The sequence below is a fragment of the Vulpes vulpes genome, chromosome 7 (assembly GCF_048418805.1).
Source record: "Vulpes vulpes isolate BD-2025 chromosome 7, VulVul3, whole genome shotgun sequence".
NCBI classification, from domain to species: Eukaryota; Metazoa; Chordata; class Mammalia; order Carnivora; family Canidae; genus Vulpes; species Vulpes vulpes.
This window is the reverse complement of record NC_132786.1, coordinates 113,077,589-113,101,502: the sequence shown is the minus strand read 5'-3', so window position 1 is coordinate 113,101,502 and position 23,914 is coordinate 113,077,589. Positions and strand designations below refer to the sequence as shown.

The 23,914-nt window shown below is 39.1% G+C and overlaps 1 protein-coding gene across 2 annotated transcripts in view; it reads left to right on the top strand.

Annotated features, from left to right (window-relative positions):
- Positions 1-23,914, top strand: part of AOAH (acyloxyacyl hydrolase) — a 160,167-nt gene that overhangs the window by 27,621 nt on the left and 108,632 nt on the right. For both annotated transcript variants that reach the window (XM_025985823.2, XM_072764737.1), the window contains exons 3-4: positions 7,357-7,423; positions 14,194-14,293. In XM_025985823.2, coding sequence (XP_025841608.2) covers positions 7,357-7,423; positions 14,194-14,293 — 167 coding nt within the window. The remainder of the gene's footprint in view (positions 1-7,356; positions 7,424-14,193; positions 14,294-23,914) is intronic.

Here is a 23,914-nt window from a genome sequence, read left to right as displayed (position 1 = left end):
TTATTATCCTTTTGTAACTCGAATTGTCACATGTTTGTCCGGTGAGAACTTCTTCAAGTTGGCTCCTGAGTCCTTTTGACATGAGCCTAAGTAACTTTTGATAGCTCCTTCACTAATTGGTATGACAAGATGTTCCATCCCTGTCTTGTACATTTCCAGCCCCAGACTTGAAATCAGTCATTTCTCTCAAAAAATCTGGTTTCTACTAGTGAAAAATAGTATTTTAAGACCACAGTCTGGGAACATAGGGATGTTCATTGCTACTGAGGTGGTCATTCTTTGTAGGCCTCTGCAGTAGACAATGACAGAAAAAATACATATATTTACATATACCTCTATATACCTTTACCCATCTTACGTATAATTTTAAGATAAAATATCTAGTGAGTTTATACTGACACTTCAAATTCAAATTCAGGACTACAGGATTTTGTTTTTCTACAGGATTTTCTTCTTAATCTCTTCCATATCATATCTCCTTCTTTCCACACTTGAAGTCCTAATTCTAAAGGACAAAGGGATAAAATACCCCATAATTATTCACTCATCTATCCCTCATTACCCATATAACAGTCCCAGAATATCAATCCTAGCACTCCTGCCATTAATATACTTCATAATCATTGAGAGCACTTAAAATTGTTTTCTGCATATACTTTTCTCCTTTCTTCACCCTTTGTAATCATTGCACTGTATGGCCCGAGCATGCAGCTATTACGTACAATACCCATTCCCTGCCCACCCTCACTTAGCTCAGTCCCATCAGTAACTATTTGATTGATGTTCATCACCAGCCCTTATGAGGATGCCTCTCTAGTCAAGTTGTCTAGAGCTCATTCCTCAGGAAAGCCTCCTGGGAACAATATTCCCTGAATTTTTGCATGTCAATAACAAGCTTCTGTGCCCTTTACACTTGAAAGTCAGTTGTTTTCTGGATATCTAAATCCTTGGCACACAATTTCTTTCCCTAAGTATCTTAAATGTGACTTTAAAAAGCCTACTGATAATCTAATTCCCTTTTTCCTGTAATTGCTGCTTTTGCCTAGAAATTCAAAGATTCTTTTTTCTTTTCTTCTATAAAATTCAGTCTTCTAACTAGAATGTGTCTTCATGTCAGTTGTCGTATGTTGGTGTCAGGAATGTAATGTGCTCTCAAGTATATTTTTTTTAATAATTTCAGGAAAGTTGTTTACTTATTCCATTTCCTTGAGTTGGTTTTCTTTATCAGGGATTTCTAATATCCATATTTTGAATCTTCTTTGCCTAACCTCAATATGTTGCCTATCTCTTGAATACTTTCTATTCCTTTTTTTAATCTTGAAAGTTTTTTCTCTTTTTCACTTTGTATTTTTCATAAGACATTAGCTATTGTATTCAGTTCTTGTGTTCATTCTAGTTCAGACCTCATTTCCCTTGTAATCTTGCATTCTTCCCTGAGTTCTTTTATTCCATGACTGAGTTATTCTGATTTCTGTTGTTCTTTCATGACATCAACAGCATTTTATTAATGCCTCTTAGCTCATTTTGAAATACTATGTTATGTTTTAGTCCTTTTTTGGGCTTGACTTTCTGGTATGCTTTTGCTCTCTGTAGGGATGCAAGTCTGTTCCTTATTCTTTTTTTTTTTTTTCTTATAATAACTTTGTATGGGAGTTGACCTAGATACATTTCTGTTACTCATTTTTATGTGAAATTAGTTTTCCAAAACTCTTAAAAAGAGAGGTGGTTCAGGATACTTTTCTAGATCCACAGAACTTTTTTTGTTGTTCTTACGTAGTGTTCACATGGATACACACACACACACACCACGACACCTTGCTGAGTTTCTGACTGTTCGCCTGCCTACTTTTACCTGGATTTTCCCTTTCCTTTGCTTCTGTCCAGCTCAGTGTTATTTCTAGACTCAGGAGTTTCTCCTCAAAAACTGTGTGCATGCTGTCCTGGAAGACAGCTCTGGCAGGTCAGTTTCTACAATTTGTAGACGCCTGGCCAGGCCAGCCCCTTAGTCCTTCTAGCCTTGAGCCCCTTGCACGCATCTGCTAACACAGTGGGCAAAACTCCTCCTCCCAGTCTCCGCAGCTATTCTTTAATTGGCCCACCATACTTTGTACCTAATACCTATGGACTGTTCCGGGATTCCCCTATTCACTTTTTTTTTTTTTCTGGCGTTCCATTGCTTGCTTTCTTTTACTTACTCCCACACAGACATTGATAACCTACAAGTCTTGTGGCCATGAATGGTTTATCCTTGCCTAAATGTGTTTTAGGGTTTGTGGAGATACCTACTTTTGTTACAACTGTCCATAGGTTTGGGGTTTTTCAATCCACGAGCAATTTTTTTCCTCCCCTCTTAGGTAGAAATTCCCAAAATCTGCTGCCTCCAACATCATCTTTCCAGAATCCTCTCTGTGTGGGGTTTTGCTGTTATATTAATATCTACTATTTGCACAAGCTCTGCAACTTCTGTTTTTCACCCAAAAACATGCTTTTGAAGTCTATAAACCTATGTTAAGACATAAAACCTTAGGTCAAGCCTCTTAATTACTCTACAGTTCTTCACCATATAAATGTCCCATATTTTACTGACCCATCCTCCTATTATTGGACATTCACAATCTATTATAGCCTTACTCTGTATTTTCACATCTCTGAATTAGAGAAAGAAGAGGAAAATATTACCATTTTACAAAAGGACAGCGCTAAACCCTTGAGCCACCTGGGCTGCCTCATTTTACAAAAAGGAAAAAAGTGAAAACCAGTCATAATTATCATTAAGACTTGTTTTGATTGGTTGTCGTTTCCATGTAATAGACCACACTGACACATATCATAATTTGTACCTGGGGTTTGATTTTTTCTTTTTAGGCAAAGTTGTGTTGTTCAAAGATGAAAGGCTCAGTAAAAATCCTTTTTCCTAGATGACCCTGTCCTAATGTACTAGTGAAATGTAACACAACATGGACCAAGATTGCTGGTATTCCAGGTACAGTCTGGGCTCCTTTTGACTCAGCACAGGACATTTCAGAATTTGATGAGGTAAATGGGAGTCTGAAAGTCAGATTCTGGGAAAATAAAAGTTGATACTTCACCAAGGGAAGCAAAGTAGGTATTTCAGTTTTCCACAGTGGTTTATCTTTCATTTGAAGGAATTTCAAAGCATTAAGAATGCTGCTTACGGTTATTTTCATTTTATTAACTAATGTTCTACCTCTGGATAGAAATAAGGTATTCAGTTCAGCTTAAAGGTTCTTTCATTTGACATACATAAAGACATAGTGGGCATTACTGTTTCCATTTTATGGATGTAGAAACCAGTGCGCAGAATGGCCATGCAAATTGTAAAAGGTAACAAAGATAATCAGTCTTCTAGCTCAGGATTTCTTCTTCTTAAAAACAAAATAGGTCTGAATGGTAGTGCCTACCTGCACCCAGTATTGCTTTCAGTCTGATAAGCCAGGAGAATGGGGGACAGGGAAAGTGAAATTATGTACTTCAACACACAGTTACTATTTTAAAGATTATTTTTTAAATAGTATTGCTTTTACCTCCAAAACAATACAAGTTCAGAAAACATAACCTTAGCAGTCTGAAATCATGTAAGCAACATTCTTGAGAATAATCACTCAGTAAATCATGTTGGCCTTTCCTTGCCTGGGAAGACTTTTTTTTTTTTTAATTCTGCAAAACATTACTGACCTTCAGTTTCACCTGCTGCTTTTGCCTCTGGCTCTCATTAGTAAACACCTTGGAAGAATCTCAGAATTGTTAATGGAAAAATGATTAATGGAATCATTCTCCCTAGGGGTCAGCAGACTCATACACTCTGAGACCCTTGCTAGAACTTCACTTTTCTTGGGTCACCTCTGCAAAAATCTTATTTTCATGGAATATGATAGCGAAAAACTCATGTAGCTTTAAAACGAGGAAGGCAACTCTCCTCAAATTCTGGAAGTTCTGAAAATCTCCAAGCAAATTGGAAATCATAGCCACAAAACTAACTGTGTGGTCAGTTAATCTCCCTGTGCTCCAAATTTCTCACCAGTACTTAGTGTATCACAATACCTTCCATACCTGGAGTAGATGAAAAATCAAATAAAATGTCCTAAGTATGTTGAAATGCACACTCCAAGTAACATGGGCTTTTGGAGTAAAAAAATTAATCTCTTACTGAATGATGTAGTAGATCTGTGTTTGGGGGCCTTAAGCTCTCTAAAGTTTAATGTTCCTTCCTATAGAACAAGGGTAAAAATAAGCACTCCCTCAAAACGTTCTTGTGAGAAACTTCTTCATGGTAAATGTGAAGGTGACTTCCAACCTAGAATATTCTGGGTTTTATTTATACACATGTGTACATCTAATGTATGATGACTCCTCCCTTGCTCCTTTTTACTCTCCTTTGCTCTTGGAATGGCCACATTTTTTTTCTTCTATGCTGTTTCAAATCTGACTCTGGAGAAATCAAATGTTCTTGTACCTTCCTGGTCGCAGATAGTTTAACTGTATACATTGTGCATCAGACAGGTGACTAGCACCTAGATAGTAACTATCTTTTCCGTAGTTGTATCAATAATGGTGAGGTTATAGCTGATCAAGTTGACTGGGCTCTATCTGGCTTGCGCTGGACACTATACATGTCTCCACTCCGTACCCTTCCGTGCTGATCTAGAATTTAGCTGTCAAGGGGGTTCTCCTCTTCCAGACTAGCCATTGCTCCAGGAGCCCCTCACTCTTAATCATCACAGAATCCGTCTGATAAATGATCACAGAATCCATTTGAGAAACAGACAGTCCTACTCAAAGAACAAGGAGAAACTTGCAGCCACTCATTTCAACTTGAGCAAAACAAGGTTCTAAAAAAAAAAAAAATACATACACGCGCACACACCAACATCTCTTATTTTACCAGAAAGAAGATAAATTTTCTCTTTCAAGCTGTACTGCACGAGCATAATATTGCCCAGCTCTCAGCTAAACTAGTTCTATGTTAGCTATACTTGAAACTTGCTTGCAGAGTGCTTTGCCAATTCATGTAATTTTGACTGTCTGCTACATAATTCTCCAAACCTCCTAGACAGTCTAGTGAAGGAGAATGAATCCCTTTCCCACATTTTTCAAGTGAGGGAATTGAAAGGTAAGCAATCCAAGGTCAGAAGCAGATCAACAGATGCTGAATTCGGGTCTCTGAGTCCTATGACATCAGAGGTTCTTGACACTCTCCACTGCAGTGCCCCTGCAAAGGAGCACCCAGGGGGAAGAGGAGGTGTTTTTTTTTTATTAAAACAGTTATATTGACGTATAATTCACACACCATGCAATTCACCCATTTAAAATGTATGATTCAATGGCTTTTAATATATTCCCACAGATGTACATCCATCATCCATCACCACAATGAATTTTAGAACATTTTCATTATACTGAAAAGGACACTTGCACCTCTAAGCCGTCACTGCCCCAAATATCTATCCTCCTCAAACCTAAGCAACCATTAATTTTCTGTCTCCATGCGTTTGCCTCTTCTAGACATTTCATATAAATGGAATTATGTTTCTTTCACTTAGTGTAATGTTTTTAATGTCCACCCATGTTGTGGCATGTGGCAGAGCTTCATTACTTTTCACAGCTGAATAATACTCTATTGTATGGATATAATCCATTTAGTTCATTCCTTCATTTGTTAATGGACATTTGGATTAAGTTGTTTCCTCTTCTTGGGTATCTTAAATAATGCCACGATGAACATTCATGTACACGTTTTTGTGTGGATGTATATGTTTTATTCTTTTGGGTATATATCTATGAGTGGTCTTGTTGGATTATATAGTAACACTATGTTGAACCATTTGAGGAATTGTCAGAGCATTTACCAAGGTGGTTGCACCGTTTTATGTTCCCACCAGTCGTGTATGAAGATTCTAATTTCTCCACATCAGTACTTGCTCTCATCTATCATTTTTATTACAGCATATCATAATGGGTGTGAAGTGGCACTTCGTTGTGGTTTTAATTTGCATTTCCTTAATAGCTAAAGATGAGCGTCTTTTCATGTGCTTATTGGCCATTTGTATGTCTTCTTTGGAGAAAAATCTATTCAGATGCTTTCTTTAGGTATTTGATACCGTTCAACAGTGAAGCCATCTGGTTCTGGGCTTTTCTTTGTGGGAAGCTTTTGATTACTAATTCAATCTCTTATTATACATCTATCCAGATTGTCTATTTATTCTTGAGTCAGTTTTGGCAGTCTGTCTTTCGAGGAATTTGTCCATCTCATCTAGTTATCTAATTAGCTGTCATCAGATGTAGTATTCCCCTATGTTCTTTTCATTTCTATAAGGTCAATGTAGGGATATAATTTTAAGTTCCCACTACAAAAGCACAGTGTGTTTGAAGTCCATGCCTTATTGTAGGGGAAAAAGTCCTATGAATAGATGGATCATAATACCAGAGTAATATTTATATTATTTACTATTGAGTAAAAATGCAGTACTAGAGAGAGTTCCCCACGTTTGTCCTGTTCTTTCACTACCCTACCCTCCCAGAAAGGTGTGAGGTAGCTCAGCTTGAGATAAGCCTGACAAGATAAATCCTCGTCAGGAAGAGATTCTTGTCTCTTCCCAGGACAGCCTGTCTGTCCTAATTGTGCTGAGGTCCTAATTCCCAAGGTTTCACAGTAGACTCACAAATTGGAAAAACAGGACCAGAGAGTTAACAGGTTTTATTGTGCAGATCAATCCACAAAGCACCCCTGTCGCAATGGAGAGGAAGGAGATTGCTTAGTTAATGTGTGTGTGTCCCTGGGTGGTGGCGCTCTGGGGAGGGCGTCTGTGTGTCTGCGTTCTCTGGGGTGGATGGCAGTGCAGAGATATCTTGACAGTCTCCTATCTCTGGGATTCCAACAGCAAAAACTAAATATCCAAAATGCGATCTTTTTTTATCAAATGAACACAGGAGAGGAGTATTTTTAACAAAGCTATATTTCAGACTATTTACTTTAAAGTGAGTCCTCTTTCTTTCATTTCGACAAAGGAGATCGTCTCCAACATTCACATGTTTCTTGCTGTACAGAAGAAAATAAAACCCAACAAATTAACTCTATTTTTTAAATAAACTGGTGATCTTCATCATGTACAGTCAACAAAGTGGCATTTACATAAGCCTAAGATGATATTTTAATGAATACATTAATTGTAACATTTCCCCCCCCGAACTCTTATAATCTTGAACTCTTATAAAACTTGAATTAATGATAAATTAATCATTCAGCATCAATTCCTAGTAAAATGGTCATTTTTAACTCCTGCATCAAGTCCACCAGAACAAAAAATAATCTATTTCCCCTTCTTTATTTTTTCTTAGAAAAGTTATTCTTGAAGACCACCTGCTACTTAGTGATAGAAATATTTGGACCAGACCTCATAAAACTGTGAGTATGCCGGCACATTAGCCTGGGTTAGTTGCTGGCACATGGGGAAACAGGAAAGCTGCTGGGCAGCTGGTTCCACTTCCAGCAGGTCGTACTCATTGAACAAGGGCTTAAGCTCTGTTCCTGTTCTTGTTAGTGGAGCATTCAGACCTGACTCAGATCCTCTGTTACTGGAGGCAAAGTCTCCCTTGGCTCCATTGCTCTTCAAGTGCTTTTCAGAAGGAATTTTATCAAAAAGTGACCGGATCCTACTGTCCTGACCCAGGCATTTGGCCCCTTCCCCGAGCACCCCAAAGAGCCCCGGCCTTTCCCTTCTCTCCCAGCTGGGCTCCCAAGCCATGTTCTTCTTAGGTTCTTCTCCTCTCTCCTCCCTCAAGGGTTTCCTGGCCCTGTCCTCGTCCCTACCCCCAGCCCTTGACCCTCAGGATCCCAAGTGGGCACCATTATAATCTTTGTCCTTCTTTCTCTTATGTTTCTTTTTTTTTTTTGAGCTCAGGGGTACCGGATCAGATAAATTATATTCCTTCCTATTCGTGGCATATTCTCATCAAAGATCCATATGTGGCTTTCTTATATTTATAATTTAGTTACTTAGTTACATTGAATAATGTAATTTGCTTCCAAACTTACCTCCTGAAACTAAGTCTAGAACTTGGGTTATAACTTACTCTAACCATCCAGTCCCTCTGTCATTCATTCTCATGCTTTTCCCCACCCAGGTAATAAATCGTATGTTCATCTTTCTCTTGCTTTCCTTTTTTTATACTTTTAGTATATATGTATACATAGTTATGTTAATATATATTATATTAAATATGTTAGTTTATGCTAATAATTAATATATGTTAATATATCATATGATATATAAAAAACTGTCTACTTATTTATGCTAATAATTTATATATTTTATATTAACATAAATTATATTTATATGAATATATTAACATAAATTAATATAAATACAGAATTATAATTGATATAAGATGTTTATGTCAATATAATACAGAAAATTAATTTTAACTGAATATTAATAGTCAATAGATTAATGATTCCTAATTATAATTGATGGTAATTAATATATAATTATATAAAATAATTAGAATTTTACTACAGTTCTTATATATATATATTTTTTAGAACATATCTTAGTTATTTCTTTGATATATGAATAGAGTATCACAGTGTATATAATCTTTTGGGACCTACCATGTAGATTTATTTGCCTAAGATTCATCCATGAGATAACATTGTGTCACTGCTATAGTTCTTTCCCTCTGACCCTCTGACTATATAGAATATTCCATTGTGTCTCTATAAGAGTCTATTCCTTCACTCTCCCATTAATGGGTCTTTGGGTTGTTTACTGGTTTTCTCTTTTGTGAATGGTGTTACAGTGATCATTCCTATGTGGTTCTTTTTTATATGCCATTAACCTCAAAGCAGAGAGGCTCAGAGGCATTCCCCACAACTAGGTTGCCTAAAGTTACAGAATTTTAAAGACTAAAAGAACTTAAAAGCATACAGTCCACAGTGGTAATCAGTGATCAATCATGCTGTGCACCTACTTCTATTAATATGTACCTCACTCTATCATGATAAACGATTTCTCACGAATTCCAGATAGAGGTTTAGAAGGCAGGGATGCTTTCTTTTTAGCTCATCATTCTATTACTGTAACTGCCACTGAACTGGATTTTAGGCTGGAAGACCTGCCCATTGGTCTGTAAGTTAATAATCCACATTCTAGCTGGCCAAATATCTTTTAAATGCCAAACTAATATGGCACTAACATAAAATTCTTCAGTCTTCACACCTTTTGCAGGATTCCATATCCACATGCACAGGGCTATTTATAAATCAGTCCCTGAGAACATTTTTAGACTCATCCTTCCACACTCCAAGCCACTTGTAATTCCCCACATGCACCAAGAGGTTTTGGCCTCAGGAACTTCGCAGAAGATGTTCCCCCTGCTTGGCATATCCAAACCTCTACCCTAAATAGATTCTACTTCTTTAGACCTCGCTTCAGAGTCACTTCCTCTGGAAGCTTTCCTGACCCTCTGCAGGCTAAGATGGGCAACATTCCCACCACCACCACCATCCCACCCTACACACATACACATTCCTAGGACCCCATGCAAACCCCTAACAAGCACTTACCACATTTGTGTGTAATTTCATTCTCCATGGACTTTTCTGAGTCACTGAGTAGACTGAAAGCCTTCTGAGAGCCAGGACTGCATTTTATTCATTTCTGCATCTCTAAGCACTTAGCAAAATACTAAATATGTAGAAAGAAGGAAGGAAGGGAGAGAAGGAAGGGGAGGAGGAGGAGAGGGCTTTTTATCTGCAGGGCTTGCTATATATGAGTCCTCAGTATATATTGAAGGCCTTCTGTAAATGTTTGTTGAATTAATTATTTTAAAAGAACACAAGTATCACTACAGATGAGCTATGACTAGACTGCTCCAAAGAAATTGCTTGAACATATTAAAACAGATTTAAAAAAAAAACTTTTTAGCTTATTCATGGAATCTGCATACATACCTAGTATGAGCCAGGTGCTCTGGGGAAGTGTCAGGTTGTCCAGAAAGGTTTTTCTGGGCCTAGATCAGGGAACCAGAGAGGTAGATGGAAAAAAAAGTCATAGAAGCTAAAGAGGGCAGTGCAGGCAGGTACCCAAGAGGGGGAGCCAGAGATCAGCTACCAAGTGTCTTCGGATTAAAAGGGCTGTGGCCTGGATGTATTGAGAAACCCATTGCTCTTCCATAGCTGGCTGGAAAGTGGCAAGTATGAGACATTTAAGTGCAAGGATCAGAGAGGATAGACAGATACTGTACTAGGGACTGCAGATGTGACAGTCCCCACCTAAAATAACAACAAATGAACACAGTGTTAGGGAAGAATGGGCCCTGCAAACCACCAAAAGTGGGCCACTCCCTGAGTAGGTGGTATGAGAGGAGGACATTTTTTCCTTTGAGATGACTCAAAGTCATAAGACAACGAATTGACATTAGTATGGGGTGGGCCATTTGAAGAAAGACAGATGTAGTAAACCATCCCTAGTCATGGTTCTTTCCACAACTAGTTTAGTTTGTGAGTAATTTCCTAGCACCGATATTAGTTGTTTGCTGATAGCCATTTCTCCTCTTCTGATGTGTTCTTCCTACAGCTTGTTTTGATCAATCACATACAGTTTTGGGTTGATACAGGTGCTGAAAATGACAACCTTACGATTCAGTTTTGCCTGAATTTCAGGCTTCCAGTATTAAATGTGTTTCCTAATCCAGAGGGCATCCCTCCTCATTATGTCATGCCAGTCAATTCTCAATGATTCATGGACTAATTGTTCAGCAATTACATTTCCTACCCATCAGCAAGCCACAGGATGTTTTTGGGAAGTGGGACACCTGAACACTCAAGCATTCTCCCAAAAACCTGGGTCATGCTGGGAGGTGCTACTTCTAGGAGCAGCCGATCCTAGGCAGTGACCATGTGCTGGCTCCTCCTCTGCCTGGTCTTAACCTCCGTTGTGCCATGGGTTGCTGTATGAAGCCTGATCCTTATCTTCTGTACATCTCACGTTGTTTCCTGGGATTAATTTATACTTTCCTCTAATCATAAGCTCTTGTATTCCAAACTTAGGAGCACGCAGAGATCAGGAGAGGCCTAAACCTACTAATATTTTTTAGAAGAAAATGCAAAATGAGGTTTATAACATAGTATGCTTAAATGTAATTAATGTGGGTTTTTTTTTTCAGAAACCAAAAATACAAAGCAATGTCTGTTCCATTCACAAGATAATTACAGCAGTTCCCCCCCTTATTCAGAGGGGATACATTCCACGACACCCCAGTGGGCACCTGAAACCAGATAGTAATGAACTATATATACTATTTTCCTATACATACACTCTTGTGATAAAGTTTAATTTACAAATTAGGCACAGGAAATGATTAACAACAATAATAAAATAGAACAATTGTAACAATGCACTGTAATAAAAGTTATGTAAATGTGGTCTCTCTCTGAAAGTATCTTATTGCACTGTACTCACCCTTCTCCTTGTAAGGATGTGAGATGCTAAGATGCCTATTTGATGAGATGAAGAGAGGTAGATGATGAGGCATCGTGATGTTGTGTTAGTATTAGGCTACTATTGACCTCCAGACAATATGTTAGGAAGAGAATCATCTGCTTCCAGACCACAGTTGACCAGTGGTCACTGAAACCATGGAAAGCAAAACCACAGATAAAAGGAGGACTACTATACAAGATTTATGGAAGTGGATAAAGTCACTTAGTGCACTCTGAGTGTGGTCCAGAACTGGGATAAAAGTATTAAGTTGGATGAGGCTGATCTTCCTTCAATACTATGAGTATATCTCTGTGACTACATATTAATACATAAACTGCCTTTGAAAGTGAGGTCAAGGTCTAAATCTGAGAGCTTTCATGTGTGGAAGGCCCTGTCCTCACTCCCTGCCATAGGCTGTTACTCTGACTGTCTGTTAACCCTGACCTTGCATCCTTCTTTTGATTTATGGTGATGATCATCATCATTGACTTCATTCTATGTGATCCTAATTAAACTTGTTAATTAGCTCTGCCAAATGTGTTGATGCTTCCTCCTCCACCATCCCCAGCCTGCCACCACATGCCTCATTCCTGCACACCCCTGTACCTGTAAGGGTAGTAAAAGAAAGGAAATTAAAATGTGACTATTTGGGGTTTTTTGCTATATGGGAAAACAATGTTGGGTAGGAATGGTTATTATGAATTTGGACATTTCCTAAGGATTTCACATTTTATGTGTCACTTGGGCTTTCTCTCCCACAGCTGGTGAAGAGCAATGTGCTACTTTGACACTTCTTTGCATCTGGTACATTCTAATGGTTTTACACTTGTTTGGATTTACGAGGCTCAGCATTTTCTCTTCTTGTCCTAAGGACCACTTCTCCCTTTCAGTCTTTTGATGATGAAGCTCTGATCTTAGAGGACTCTGGAGAGAACACCAAATACCTAGTTCTCCTCTCCTATTCTTCAGTATAGAGACTACCAGTCTCACTTTCTGACTGTGAGGCCTCCATTTCCACTCCCATATTCAAGTTCACTCACTTGAAATCTGCCTATTGCAGAGAAAAAGAATAGGTCTGGGATATCATATGATTAGTTGGTGATCACAGATGGGGCATTGGCTGTAGGTTAAAAAAAAAAAAAGTTAAGCAGAGCCCTATTTATCACCCTCCTGAGCCCACTAAGTATCAGACCCCCAAAAAGACAGTAGTCATCAGTTAAATAAATGAACCATTAAGTTGAGAACAGATGTGTGAAAACAGCCACCCTCCCCTGATTTACTGACCCTTGGAAGACATTAGTTTGCTAATGGACTTTATCTGCCACAGACAGCTTGCCCCACAACTTAGAAGATGTGGCCTCCTTTTATACTTTATGTTGCCTCCACCTCTCATGAAGGAACCTTGGGGCCAAGCATATGATTCTCTTATTTTCCTCTTAATTCAGGTGCTCATGAAAGATTAAGAAGCTATCTTGCTAGGCTTCAGACAGAGATGGAATCAGGACTTGGAAGCCACCAGTAACACAGGGGCATGTTCTCCCCAGGCTTCCTCACTGCACCCACTGGGTTCTGACCCCTGCACCCTATCCTATAGATTAACTTTCCAACCACTCAGTCTATATGGCAGAAAATGACATTACAGTCCAAAGTCATTATAGCTCCTGTTATCCTGAGAACGGCCCAGAATGAAGTTGAAGTCTTTAGTACTAATTCTAAATTTCCGTAAGATAATCTGACAGATTATACTTGTCTGGTGTCATCCAATGAGGTCCAATCAACTGGCCCAGAGATAGGGAGCTCAAACACAATTGCCAAGAACCTGCCCCTGTGGGTGAAGGGAGACAGTTAAATGGTCAAGTGAGCTGGGAAGAAACCCTAAAAAGTATCTTCTAAAATCTAGACCTGTTTTTTTGAGATTAGTCTCTAGATATTACCAGTCCATGTTTATGGATTCTTTTTGTTGTTGTTTGGTTTGGTTTTGGTTGGATTGGGTTTGAATCAGTGATTTACTCGGAAAAGTTACTAAAAAAAAGAAATACTCTAATTGTTCCTTTCTTTGAAGCAGCTCATTGTTCTCATTCTTCTTGGTAAGAAGAGTTTGGGGAATGTCAGGTGGAAAATGGATATGGAAGGTTTGCTTTAGTCCCTTCAAACCAAATATAAACCAAAATGTTTGAAGAACAATTTCCTTACACCATCAGGGATGGGGACAATCAACTATATTTTATTTTCTTCCAAAAGGTCAAGAAATATATTTATTTTAAAGGGAAAGAGAGGATTTGGATTATGCCTAAGAAAATAATTTTAGGTATTTAAGGCTTTATCACACATGATTTTTTGCTATAAGGCCTAGAAAACTTTAAAATATTGTTTCTATCAGATTATACCCCTGTCCATTTTTCCTTTCCCAGTTTTATTTGTGGCTTCTCCTAAAAAGAATCACAGTGCCCGTGTGAGAGGCTGACCATAGCCCATTGCCGTCGATGCCCCCTCCCCACCCCCAGGACCTTATCCTAAACAGAGGAGAGAGCGACAGGGCAGGAGCTCGTTATGACCTGGCAGCTAGATGGGCCTGGACTCAAACATTGTGCTAGAATCCATTCTGGGGATTTACCTCCCTTTGAATTAGGTTCTATTTCCTAAGTGCCTGAGAGATCTTAAATAGCCTTTGTTTTGTCCCCTTTCCCTCCAGGCTTAACACAGATATGAATGCTGATGTGGTGTGTCATTCCCTGGAGTTTTGTAAGCAGGACCCTGGCCAACCATTGTGTCATCTCTACCCGCTTCCCAAGGTGAGTGGGTTTTCACCTTGAATGCCAGATTATGCTGACGTGCAAGCCCTTTGGAAATGTTGTAAAGGGAGGTGCAGCCTCCCTGGCCCAGTGATTTGGGAACAGAGAGAGGCAAAATGACATTTTCAATTACATCGTGTGAAATACTATTCCCCAGTTTCAACCTAGACCCTTCCCCCCTCCTCATGCTGCCAAAGAATGTTTTTGCTATTTAACCATCGTAGACTATCATCTAGAGCTGGGCTGGTAGTAGGTGGGAAAACTAACCAGCCAAGAAGAGAAGAGGTTAAATTTCTCTCTACCATTTAAAAAGCAAGCTGGTCACTTTTATAGAAAGGTAAACCCATCCAGTTTGCCCAGGACTTTCCTGGGATAAGCACTGAATGTCCCACATCCTGGGAAAATCTGAGCAGTTGGTCACCCTCGTCTGAGCTTTATTGTTCTCACCCATAAAATGGGTATAATTAAATGCCTAAAATACCTCTCTCATAGGTTTGTTGTGGGAAGTAAGTGAGCTAATACACCCAAAATGCTCAGCGCAATACCTGCTACATAAAAAACTGTTAATAAATGTGGGAGCCAATATAATTATTATCAGTATCATTATTGTTCGGAGATAGCTCTTTCAGAACACCCTGTGTCCAATTGTTGGACGATTTTCAGTTAAAATACAGGCAGACAGAGCTGCGAATGTTGACAAAATTCTCAGCTCACATTCTGAATGAGAGAATAATATTAAATCTAGCTAGGCCTCAAAAGCCTGATTTTTTCAGAAGCTTCCCGTAAAAATAAATAAAATAATAAAATAAAATAAAATAATAAAATATAAAATAAAATAAAATAAGATTCTATGCCTCCTATTCCAGAATTGTAATTTTTCTGTGTGTGACACAATAGGTTTCTGTTTTATATGTAAATTCCTTTTTATCCTCATTGAAATAAAGTCAGTTTAGCACTTTGTGGCCTAACCAATGAACATGATGCTGCTGACTGAGAGTATGAAATATCACAAGCCAGGCCCCTTGAGAAGGAAGAAAAAGATGTGAATCCCTGGAGTACCTGCTTTCTTGGTCATTGACTCTGTGCCAATTATATTTCCCCAAATTCCACCTGAGAAGTTTTGGAATCCACTGGTTTCTAGGAGGGATTGGCGCTTTTAATTAAAATTCTTTTCAAGTGTTCAGATAACATGCAGATATAGTATCATAATATTCACTACTTAATAATGCACAGAGGAGACGTGTCTCCATGTACAAAGGCAAGTGATACGGATTTTTTTGTCGTTTCCTTAAATAACATCACGGTATATATACATCACACCCGCAGTTATACATAGTTACAAAATGTTCAACTTCAAACTATCCCATGTAAAATGACATTCTTTATTTTTGTGCCCTATGGAGTTTATATCCGAAATACCAATTCCTTGTCTTCCCATCACAACACCCTTTGCAGTTGCTGGCTGGGAGGGAGTGGAAGGATTTCAATCCAGAAATGCTCAGCTCACACTCCAGCAGGGCATGCTCCCTGGTCAGCCTGACATTCCCCCACTCACTGTTTTGGTCCTCCTCTTCCTCCCCCTCCTCCTCCTCCAATCCCCATCCTTAAGCCTCCATCCCTTCAGGTGCCCCAGAGAGGAGAAGCAGTTGGCGCAAACGTGGACAGCTTCCCTCTTTTCTGCCTCTGAGTATTCTTTAATAGCAACAACCAATACTTACTGAGTACTCACTCTTCCATGGCCCTGTGCTTAGCCTTCACCATAGCTAGGTTCTTGTCTCACAGAGTCAAGGAATGAATCTTGTGGACCAAGGAGAGTGAGTAAAGCTGTAGAAGTTTATTAAGTAAGGGGACAGAAGCCTGGGGGGCTCAGTGGTTGAGTGTCTGCCTTGAGCTCAGGTCATGATCCCGGTGTCCTAGAATCGAGTCCTGCATCAGGCTCCTCACGGGGAGCCTGCTTCTCCCTCTGCTTATGTCTCTGGCTCTTTCTTTGTGTCTCTCATGAATAAATAAATAAAATCTTTAAGAAGAGAAAGAAAGAAGAAAGGAAAGAAGAAAGAAAGAAAGAAAGAAAGAAAGAAAGAAAGAAAGAAAGAAAGAAAGAAAGAAAGAAAGAAAGAAGAAAGAAAGAGCTCTCAAAAGTGAGAGGGGTCCCGTCAGGTTTGCCAACATGGGCCTCCACTGACAGTCTTTTATTTAGAACTGACCAGGGAGCTTGTGGCCTTATCATTCTTGTGATGTCTTCATTTGAGTAAGGACTGGTGATAACATCTTTAATGGCTTCTTTTTTGGGGTATGGCTATTCTGTGTTGGTCACAGATGACTGTGATAAAAAAAAAAAAAAGACATCCTCTCCACCCACACGTAGGGCAGGGTGGTCTGGCCTGTTCACTTAACTCTGGTTTTCTTATAACTCAGCATTTTGGGGATCTCTGTGAGCCCGAACCTGTAGCCCCCTACCATCTATCCCTGTCCCTTACTCAGTCCTGTTCTTGAATGTCATCTAAGTGGAATCATGCAATATGGCCTTCTCTGTGTCTGTCTTCTTTTGCCCATGAGGTTCGTTGTGTTTTGAGGGCATGATGGTATCACTGTGTGAAGGATTCCCACAATCACCCTTTGATGTCACTCCTGCTCTAGCTTCCTAGTGAGTCCAACCAAATTCTGCTCTTGCCTGCCTTCCAAAGAATTTTCCACACCAATGCCAGAAAGGCCTTTCTGGACAGTGAATTTGATCTTGTCACTCCACCTCAGTGCCTTGATGTGCAAAGCAGTTTCTCCCTCATCCTTCAACTTGGTGGACTTCCCATCCTTCAGATCTCAGTTCATATATTGTTTCTTCAGGGAGTCCATCCCTGACTCATTCTACCTACCCATGGTGTTGAAGTTCTTGTAGGCCCTTCCATGGAACCTGCACTGTTTTAAATGATATAGCCTCGGCGATTGCCTGTTTATCCATCTCTCCAAGTAGGACTATAAGCTCCGGGAGGACAGACTCTGCCTTGGTCACCATTGTACAGCCAATGCCTAGGATGGCGCCTCACACCTAACAAAGAAGTATTTGTTGAATGAATAAACAGAGTGCCACTAGCTCCTCATTTGCATCACTGATGGAAATTCTGATTTCCCTTACTTCATTAGACACATTAATTTTTCCAGTGCCTATCTCTGATCGTATTATTCCCCCCTGCTTATGATCTCTATGCTGCCTACCCAGTAAGGTATACATTTTCACTTAGCATTTCAAGATTCTCAAAAAGCCTTCCTGGATTTCTGCTGTTATCGTTGTGTACCCCCTGCTGCAGCCAAAATGGAGTGACTGTCTCTTTCGTGAGCTCGCCTTAACCTTCCCACCTCTGTACCCTTGTTTCCAATCATCCCTTCCACCGAGGATGCTCTCTCGATACCAGGCCCATCCTTCGAGCTCATGCCTCCATCACTTTCCCTGTCGAATAATTCCTAATCCTCTCCACAAAATATTAAATGCTCTCCACCATCGTCGTAAATACCTTTTGAAGTACTACAGTGTGCCAGTGTTGTTCTAAATGTTTTATGTACATTCATCACTCAATCTTCCAAAGTAGGTATTGTTGTTGTCTGCATGTCATAGATGAGGAAAGTAAGGCTCAGAGATATCAAAATATTAAGTTTACATAGATTTTTCATATTAAGATATAAGCTTATCAAGGCAGCAGGTCTGCATCTTGCCTATCTTTGTTGCCTCCATTGTGCTGGGCACATGTTTGGTGTCTGGATAATATACCAGCACTGCACTTGACATGTGTGATCCTATTTAACGGAGCTCCTAGGGGGTGGGGGTTATTTTACAGGTGAGGAAATTGAGACTAGGAGAAAGAGATTACAAAGCTAATGAGTGGCGATGAAAACATTGAGCCCCGGGTCTGTTTGTCTTTAAAGCCCAAATCCTTCCCCACTGTGCTGCAGGCCTCACTGCTACTCCTGGGATATAGTTACTTTTAATTGAACCACTGTTCGTAGGCGAGTAATTCCTCACAAGCAGGACTCTGCACCCTCAATGCATGCATTTCTGATTCTGGTAAAATAGAGATAATGTGACTCGAGCCATTGCCCCTGTGAAATGCATGCTGCAGGGTGGAGGAAAGAAGAGAGTCCTTCTGCTCCAGGGAGCTGGTGGGCAGAACTCGGCAGTGTAGAGCAATGGGGTCTGACTTTAGTAGGAACAAACGTAAAAGTGGAACCACATTTAGGGACCTTAGTAAACTGCCTATTCATCAACCACAGTGCAGTTGACATTCCAAGTCCACTTTTTGCCAATCCTTTAGCTATGGCTCGGGTCCTTATCTACTGTGTGTTGAAAATAACAAACATCATCCATGATTAACCGAAGCAAGAAACAAGCTAGCGTTCAGCTGGCACCAGGAGGATTGCAGGGAGGGGGGCAGAAAGGAGCACAAGACAGGATAGGAAAGGAACAGAAAGAAGAAAATTGCAGGCTGCATTGTAAAGACCACCCAGATGGTTTTGTGTTACCTACTTTGAGGGGATTATTTATACCGCTCCTATTCTCATTTGCATACAAAACAAGGCATTGCCTGCTGCTAGAATGTGTGTGTGTGTGTGTGTGTGTGTGTGTGTGTGTGTGTTTGCTCTTGTGTGCACATGTGCATAAGCAGGACTCTGAGACTGAAAATTGAATGTGGTTCCTTCATGTGTACCTTGTCACGCTTGAATCGTATCTTTATTAGATCAGTATTAGAGTGTACCCATCGGGCCAGGAGGGGAGCCTCCTCGGCTTTATGCTGCTCCCCCAGGCACACCCTATAACTTGGAACAGACGCCCTTCCTAACCACCCCTGAGCTGCAGGGACATGCTACATTCACAAACATCTCAGAGGCATACTCAAGACCTACTTCACACCACTTTGATCCACATTAAAAGAGAATTATATTCAGAGTGTGTGCTCTAGTGGAGATAGAGTCTCCTTATTTCCCCCAGGGCCATCAACCCATTTAAAGCACTGTGAGGCAGTGGGAGGGGGAGTCAAGAATGAATTTGCTTTAGGATTCCATTCTACCAGTTGTGCTTGTTCAGTGTAAGCAACACAGGTAGGAGAAGGGGCCTCCAGCAAAGAAAGAGAGGAAGCCAGATGTGAGCGCTATATGGGAAAGGAAACACAGATAAACATATTTATCACTGGTGAGAGATAGTGGAAGGGAGACTGGAAATGTAGACAAGGGGCAGATTGAAAGGGCTTCTAGTGCTACACTAAAGAGTTATTCAAATACTGGAGTAAAAATTCAGCATATTTTGGAATTTACTTCACATATTTTAAGTACTTGAAATCAGTGAAACAGAGTATTTAATACATCTCCAATACAAAAATTCATAAACAGAAATAAAATGCAAATATACTGAAATATACATCCAACATATTCTAATGTAAAAATAAAATATTGCTTCAAATAAGCACTACATAAAATAAAGTGTAATTGGGGTTACACATAAAATGAAATTATGATCTTTTTGTAAGTCATCTTAGTCTATCATGAGTCATCCTCGAGCTATGAAAAACTTAGCAGCCATTTCTCATTTGTCTTCATCTTCTTATCTTCTATAAGATTCTAGTATAGGCACCATATTAATACGAATTTCAAAATTTATTTTAGAAAAATAATAAACTGCTGTGAGGGGAACCATTGCCTTAGGAAAGCAACCAGCCTTTGAAATGGCTTTTCCCAAGTGAGTCTGATTGCTGCAGGAACCAGTTCGCCAAGCCTGAGTGTGTGGGAGTGTATGCATACACTGGGAACTTGGGCTTCCTGGGGACCCAAATTACCCCAAAGCTGACATAAAAGGGTTTGAGAAGGATTAAGTTTGCAGTTTTTATGAGAAAATGTCACATGACAAATTCTTGTTGTTCAACTGAGAGATAAATAAGCTCATCTCAGGAACTTTCATTTTTTAAAAAACATTAAGTATAAAATAAAATATCTAGCATCTCTTTTAATTGAAAATCTCAGGTAGTAAGGTTTAGAAAAAATTACAAATGGACAGGAAATTGAACATTTTCTAAGATTCATGAATCACTATATTTCATTCTGTACAATCAACTGGGCCCTTCTGTGCATAACGAGTTGCTGAGCTCTGCACACAGTGATTTCAGATGGCTGAGGTAATCTTCCCCAAACTTTTTAAATCACTTCCATTTTGCCCAAAACAGTGTGTGTGTGTGTGTGTGTGTGTGTGTGTGTGTTTGGGTAAATTTCTCTACCCCAACTCTGTTTAATAAGACCCAAAATTCTAAAGTCTGGCTTTGTCTTCTCAACATTTATGCGACTCTGACTTGCTTTTTTGTGTGTGGCGTGTGCGCAAAAAATAAAAATGAATTATCACTTTCAGTTTAACAGAATCTGCGTCAAACACAGAAGAAAAATTACTTCCTCTGTCATCATCACTACATCATCACTATATCACTACATCGCTACTGCTATAGACAATTCTAGCAAAATAGTAGCTCAAAATTAAACTATACAGAAATAGTTTAAGCTTCTCTTCTCTTTGGTTGTCTGGTCAACCTCTCCAGCTTGTATTTGCTCTTCCCCTGTTCTCCGCCCTAACTTTGTAGAGGATGTGAGTGCTTTCTCACACATTTGAGCTTAGGGAAAAACAAATGAAATAATAAAGAACAATTTTTGTTATCATCAGAGTTTCAGGATAAGGAAATTTCCTTCTTGAGTGATGGCTGATCTTCAACTGTGACTTGGCAAACAATTAGAAAATCAGGGGATCCCTGGGTGGCTCAGCGGTCTGGCGCCTGCCTTTGGCCCAGGGCCCGATCCTGGAGTCCCGGGATCGAGTCCCATGTCGGGCTCCCTGCACGGAGCCTGCTTCTCTCTCTGCCTGTGTCTCTACCATTCTCTCTCTCTATGTCTATCATAAATAAATAAATAAATAAATAAATAAATAAATAAATACATAAATAAATAAATCTTTAGAAAAAAGAAAAGAAAATCAAATGTTACTTTTGAAGGGAACATACACTCAAGGAAGAGTAACCTACAACTTTGCAGCAATTTTTTGTGTACTACTTCAATACCCTGGAAGAGGTAATAAAGTTTTCCAAACTACATCACTTAATAAACCCGTATTTGTACCTAGAAGACAACCGTATCATTGATAGCTGGGACCAGAAATGGTACTAGAGTCAAAAGTGTCTTGGATGAAACTGATAGGCTTTTAAAGAATAAACGGTCATTTTTTTATTCTTGTAATAGACCTGTACTAAGCTTCTATTGTGTGACAGGCACACATTAGGGCTGAATGATAAAAGGCAACAGCAAACACAATTTGAGTGTTATACACGTACCAAAAGTTGGCCTAGGTACTTGTCATTCAGCTTCTAAAGCCTTTCTTCCACACAATGGCAAGCTTATTCTGTTATCCTAATTTTACATATGAGAAATCAAAATTCAAGCAAATTGTTGATCGTGGAGTTATTTATTTGACAATGTTTGTAAAGTTCCTATTTAAGCTTCTCAGGAAATTTCGAACAGTGAGATAAATGACAGGGGAATGTAGACTTCTAGATGTGGAAAATTCAGCTGAAAAGGGAACAAAATATACTGCCTAAAAATAAACCCAAGTGCATTGGAGATTCTTGTTTTTGATAAAAATAGCATTTCAAATCAGTGGTACAACACTGACTTATTCAATAAATGGATAGAACAAAGGACTAGCCATTTGGAAATAAAATTTAAGCTAAATGTTTATCTATTTCTTATAGCAAAATAAATCCCAAGTGAATTAAAGGTTGAATCATTAAATATGGAGCCATAAAAGAAGAAAAATCTGAGCAATTTTATTTGTAATTTGTGATACAGAAGTCACAGGGAAATATGAATATATTTGACTAATAAAAAATCTGCTGTACACAAAGTCAGAAAATAGTAAACAGGGAGAATGTTTTTGTAATATGCCACACAAAGAATTATTTTTCCACAATTCAAAGAGCTTTTATAAAATCAAAAAGAAAAAAAAAAGTGAGCAAAGGCCACAAACAATTCGTTTGCAGAAAAAGAAGATGAAAGGACCAAAAATGTAGGGGGAAATACCGATCTTCTTCTCATAACTAAAGAGTGAAAATTAAATGAGATTCCAACTATCTCTTATGTATTTTGCCTCCACGAAACTCTTTGAAGATCATTAGACAAGAAATTATCGCAGAAACAGAAAGGCTTTAAATATCAGAGACCACTAAATTAAATTGCTCCCTGGAGACTTGAAGGCTTAGAACTCTAACAGACTGAAGAAAATATTAAACCCTGTGCTTGGATATATAGTTTACAGTTCAATCCTTTCTCTGGGCGTTTTGAGTTATCTTGACAGAGATTCCATCCTGTATTTTGGTGTAAGTCCATATTTGGAATCTTGGAGAATTTATCTCCTTAGACTTGTTTAAAGACTAACTTAGAGGTCATTAATCTCATAGGGATCTTAAAAATCTTCAAAATACAGCAGTAATAATACAAATTTAAGTTACCCTTTCTGCTAAGTAGAAGAAATCAAATGACTCCAAGAAAGGTACTTCTATAGTATTCAAGATTTGAAAATGTTTCTTGCCTACTTTAGAGTAGTTTAAAAAAATAACTATTTCTTTCTTGATAATATGCTTCTTTCTTCCCTTAGCTCAAGAAAAGCTAATGACTCTAGTGAATTCAAATACTTCTAAAAGATACTTCAGATTTTGAAGTTTTAATGAGTGGTCTCCCAGTATCTACTCTTGGCCTTCATCTCCACCTAATTAGTCGCCCACATCAGAACTCAGCTGAGAAGGCATTTCATCTCAGAAGCTTTTCCTGATGCCCCAACTGAAACCAGATCCTCCAGAATTCCTTGCCTTTCATCACACCTCCTCCTCCTAGAATGTGTTAAAAGTATAATTAACAATTGTACAATAAGCTAAATAATTGTACAAGCAATTGCTTATTGCTCCTTCTGTCAAGGTATAAATTCCAGATAACCTGTTTTATCCCCCAAACACATGCTGTTCCATGTGATTTTCCCCAGAGCCCAGCACAATTCACTGCACTTATTAATCAATCAACAAAGTATTTGTTGAATGAACATTGTGATATATGGAACAATAACATGCCCCCAAAAAGGGTCCACATCCTAATCCCCAGAACCTCTGAATATTAACTTACATGGCAAAAGGGACTTCACAGGTGTGATTAAATTAATGATCTATTGATGGGGAAACTATCCTGGATCATCTGGATAAGCCTGATGTAATCAAAATGATTCTTATAAGAGAGAGGCAAGAGGCTCAGAATGCGAGAAGATAGGGCAACAGAGATAGAGTGATGAGGCCATCAGCCAAGGAGTGGGTGCAGCCACACGATACCGAAGAGACAAGAAACAGATTCTCCCTGGAAACTACAACTGTTAGCCCAGCTGACACCTGGCTTTAGCCTCCTGGGATTCATTTCAGACTTCCAAGGACCTTCAGAACTATGACATAATAAATTTGTGTTGTTTGAAGCTACCATGTATATGGTAATTTGTAACAGCCACGATAGGAAACTAACACAAATTAATTGTGAAACATTGGACACGCCTGATCTAGCAACCTGAATGCCACA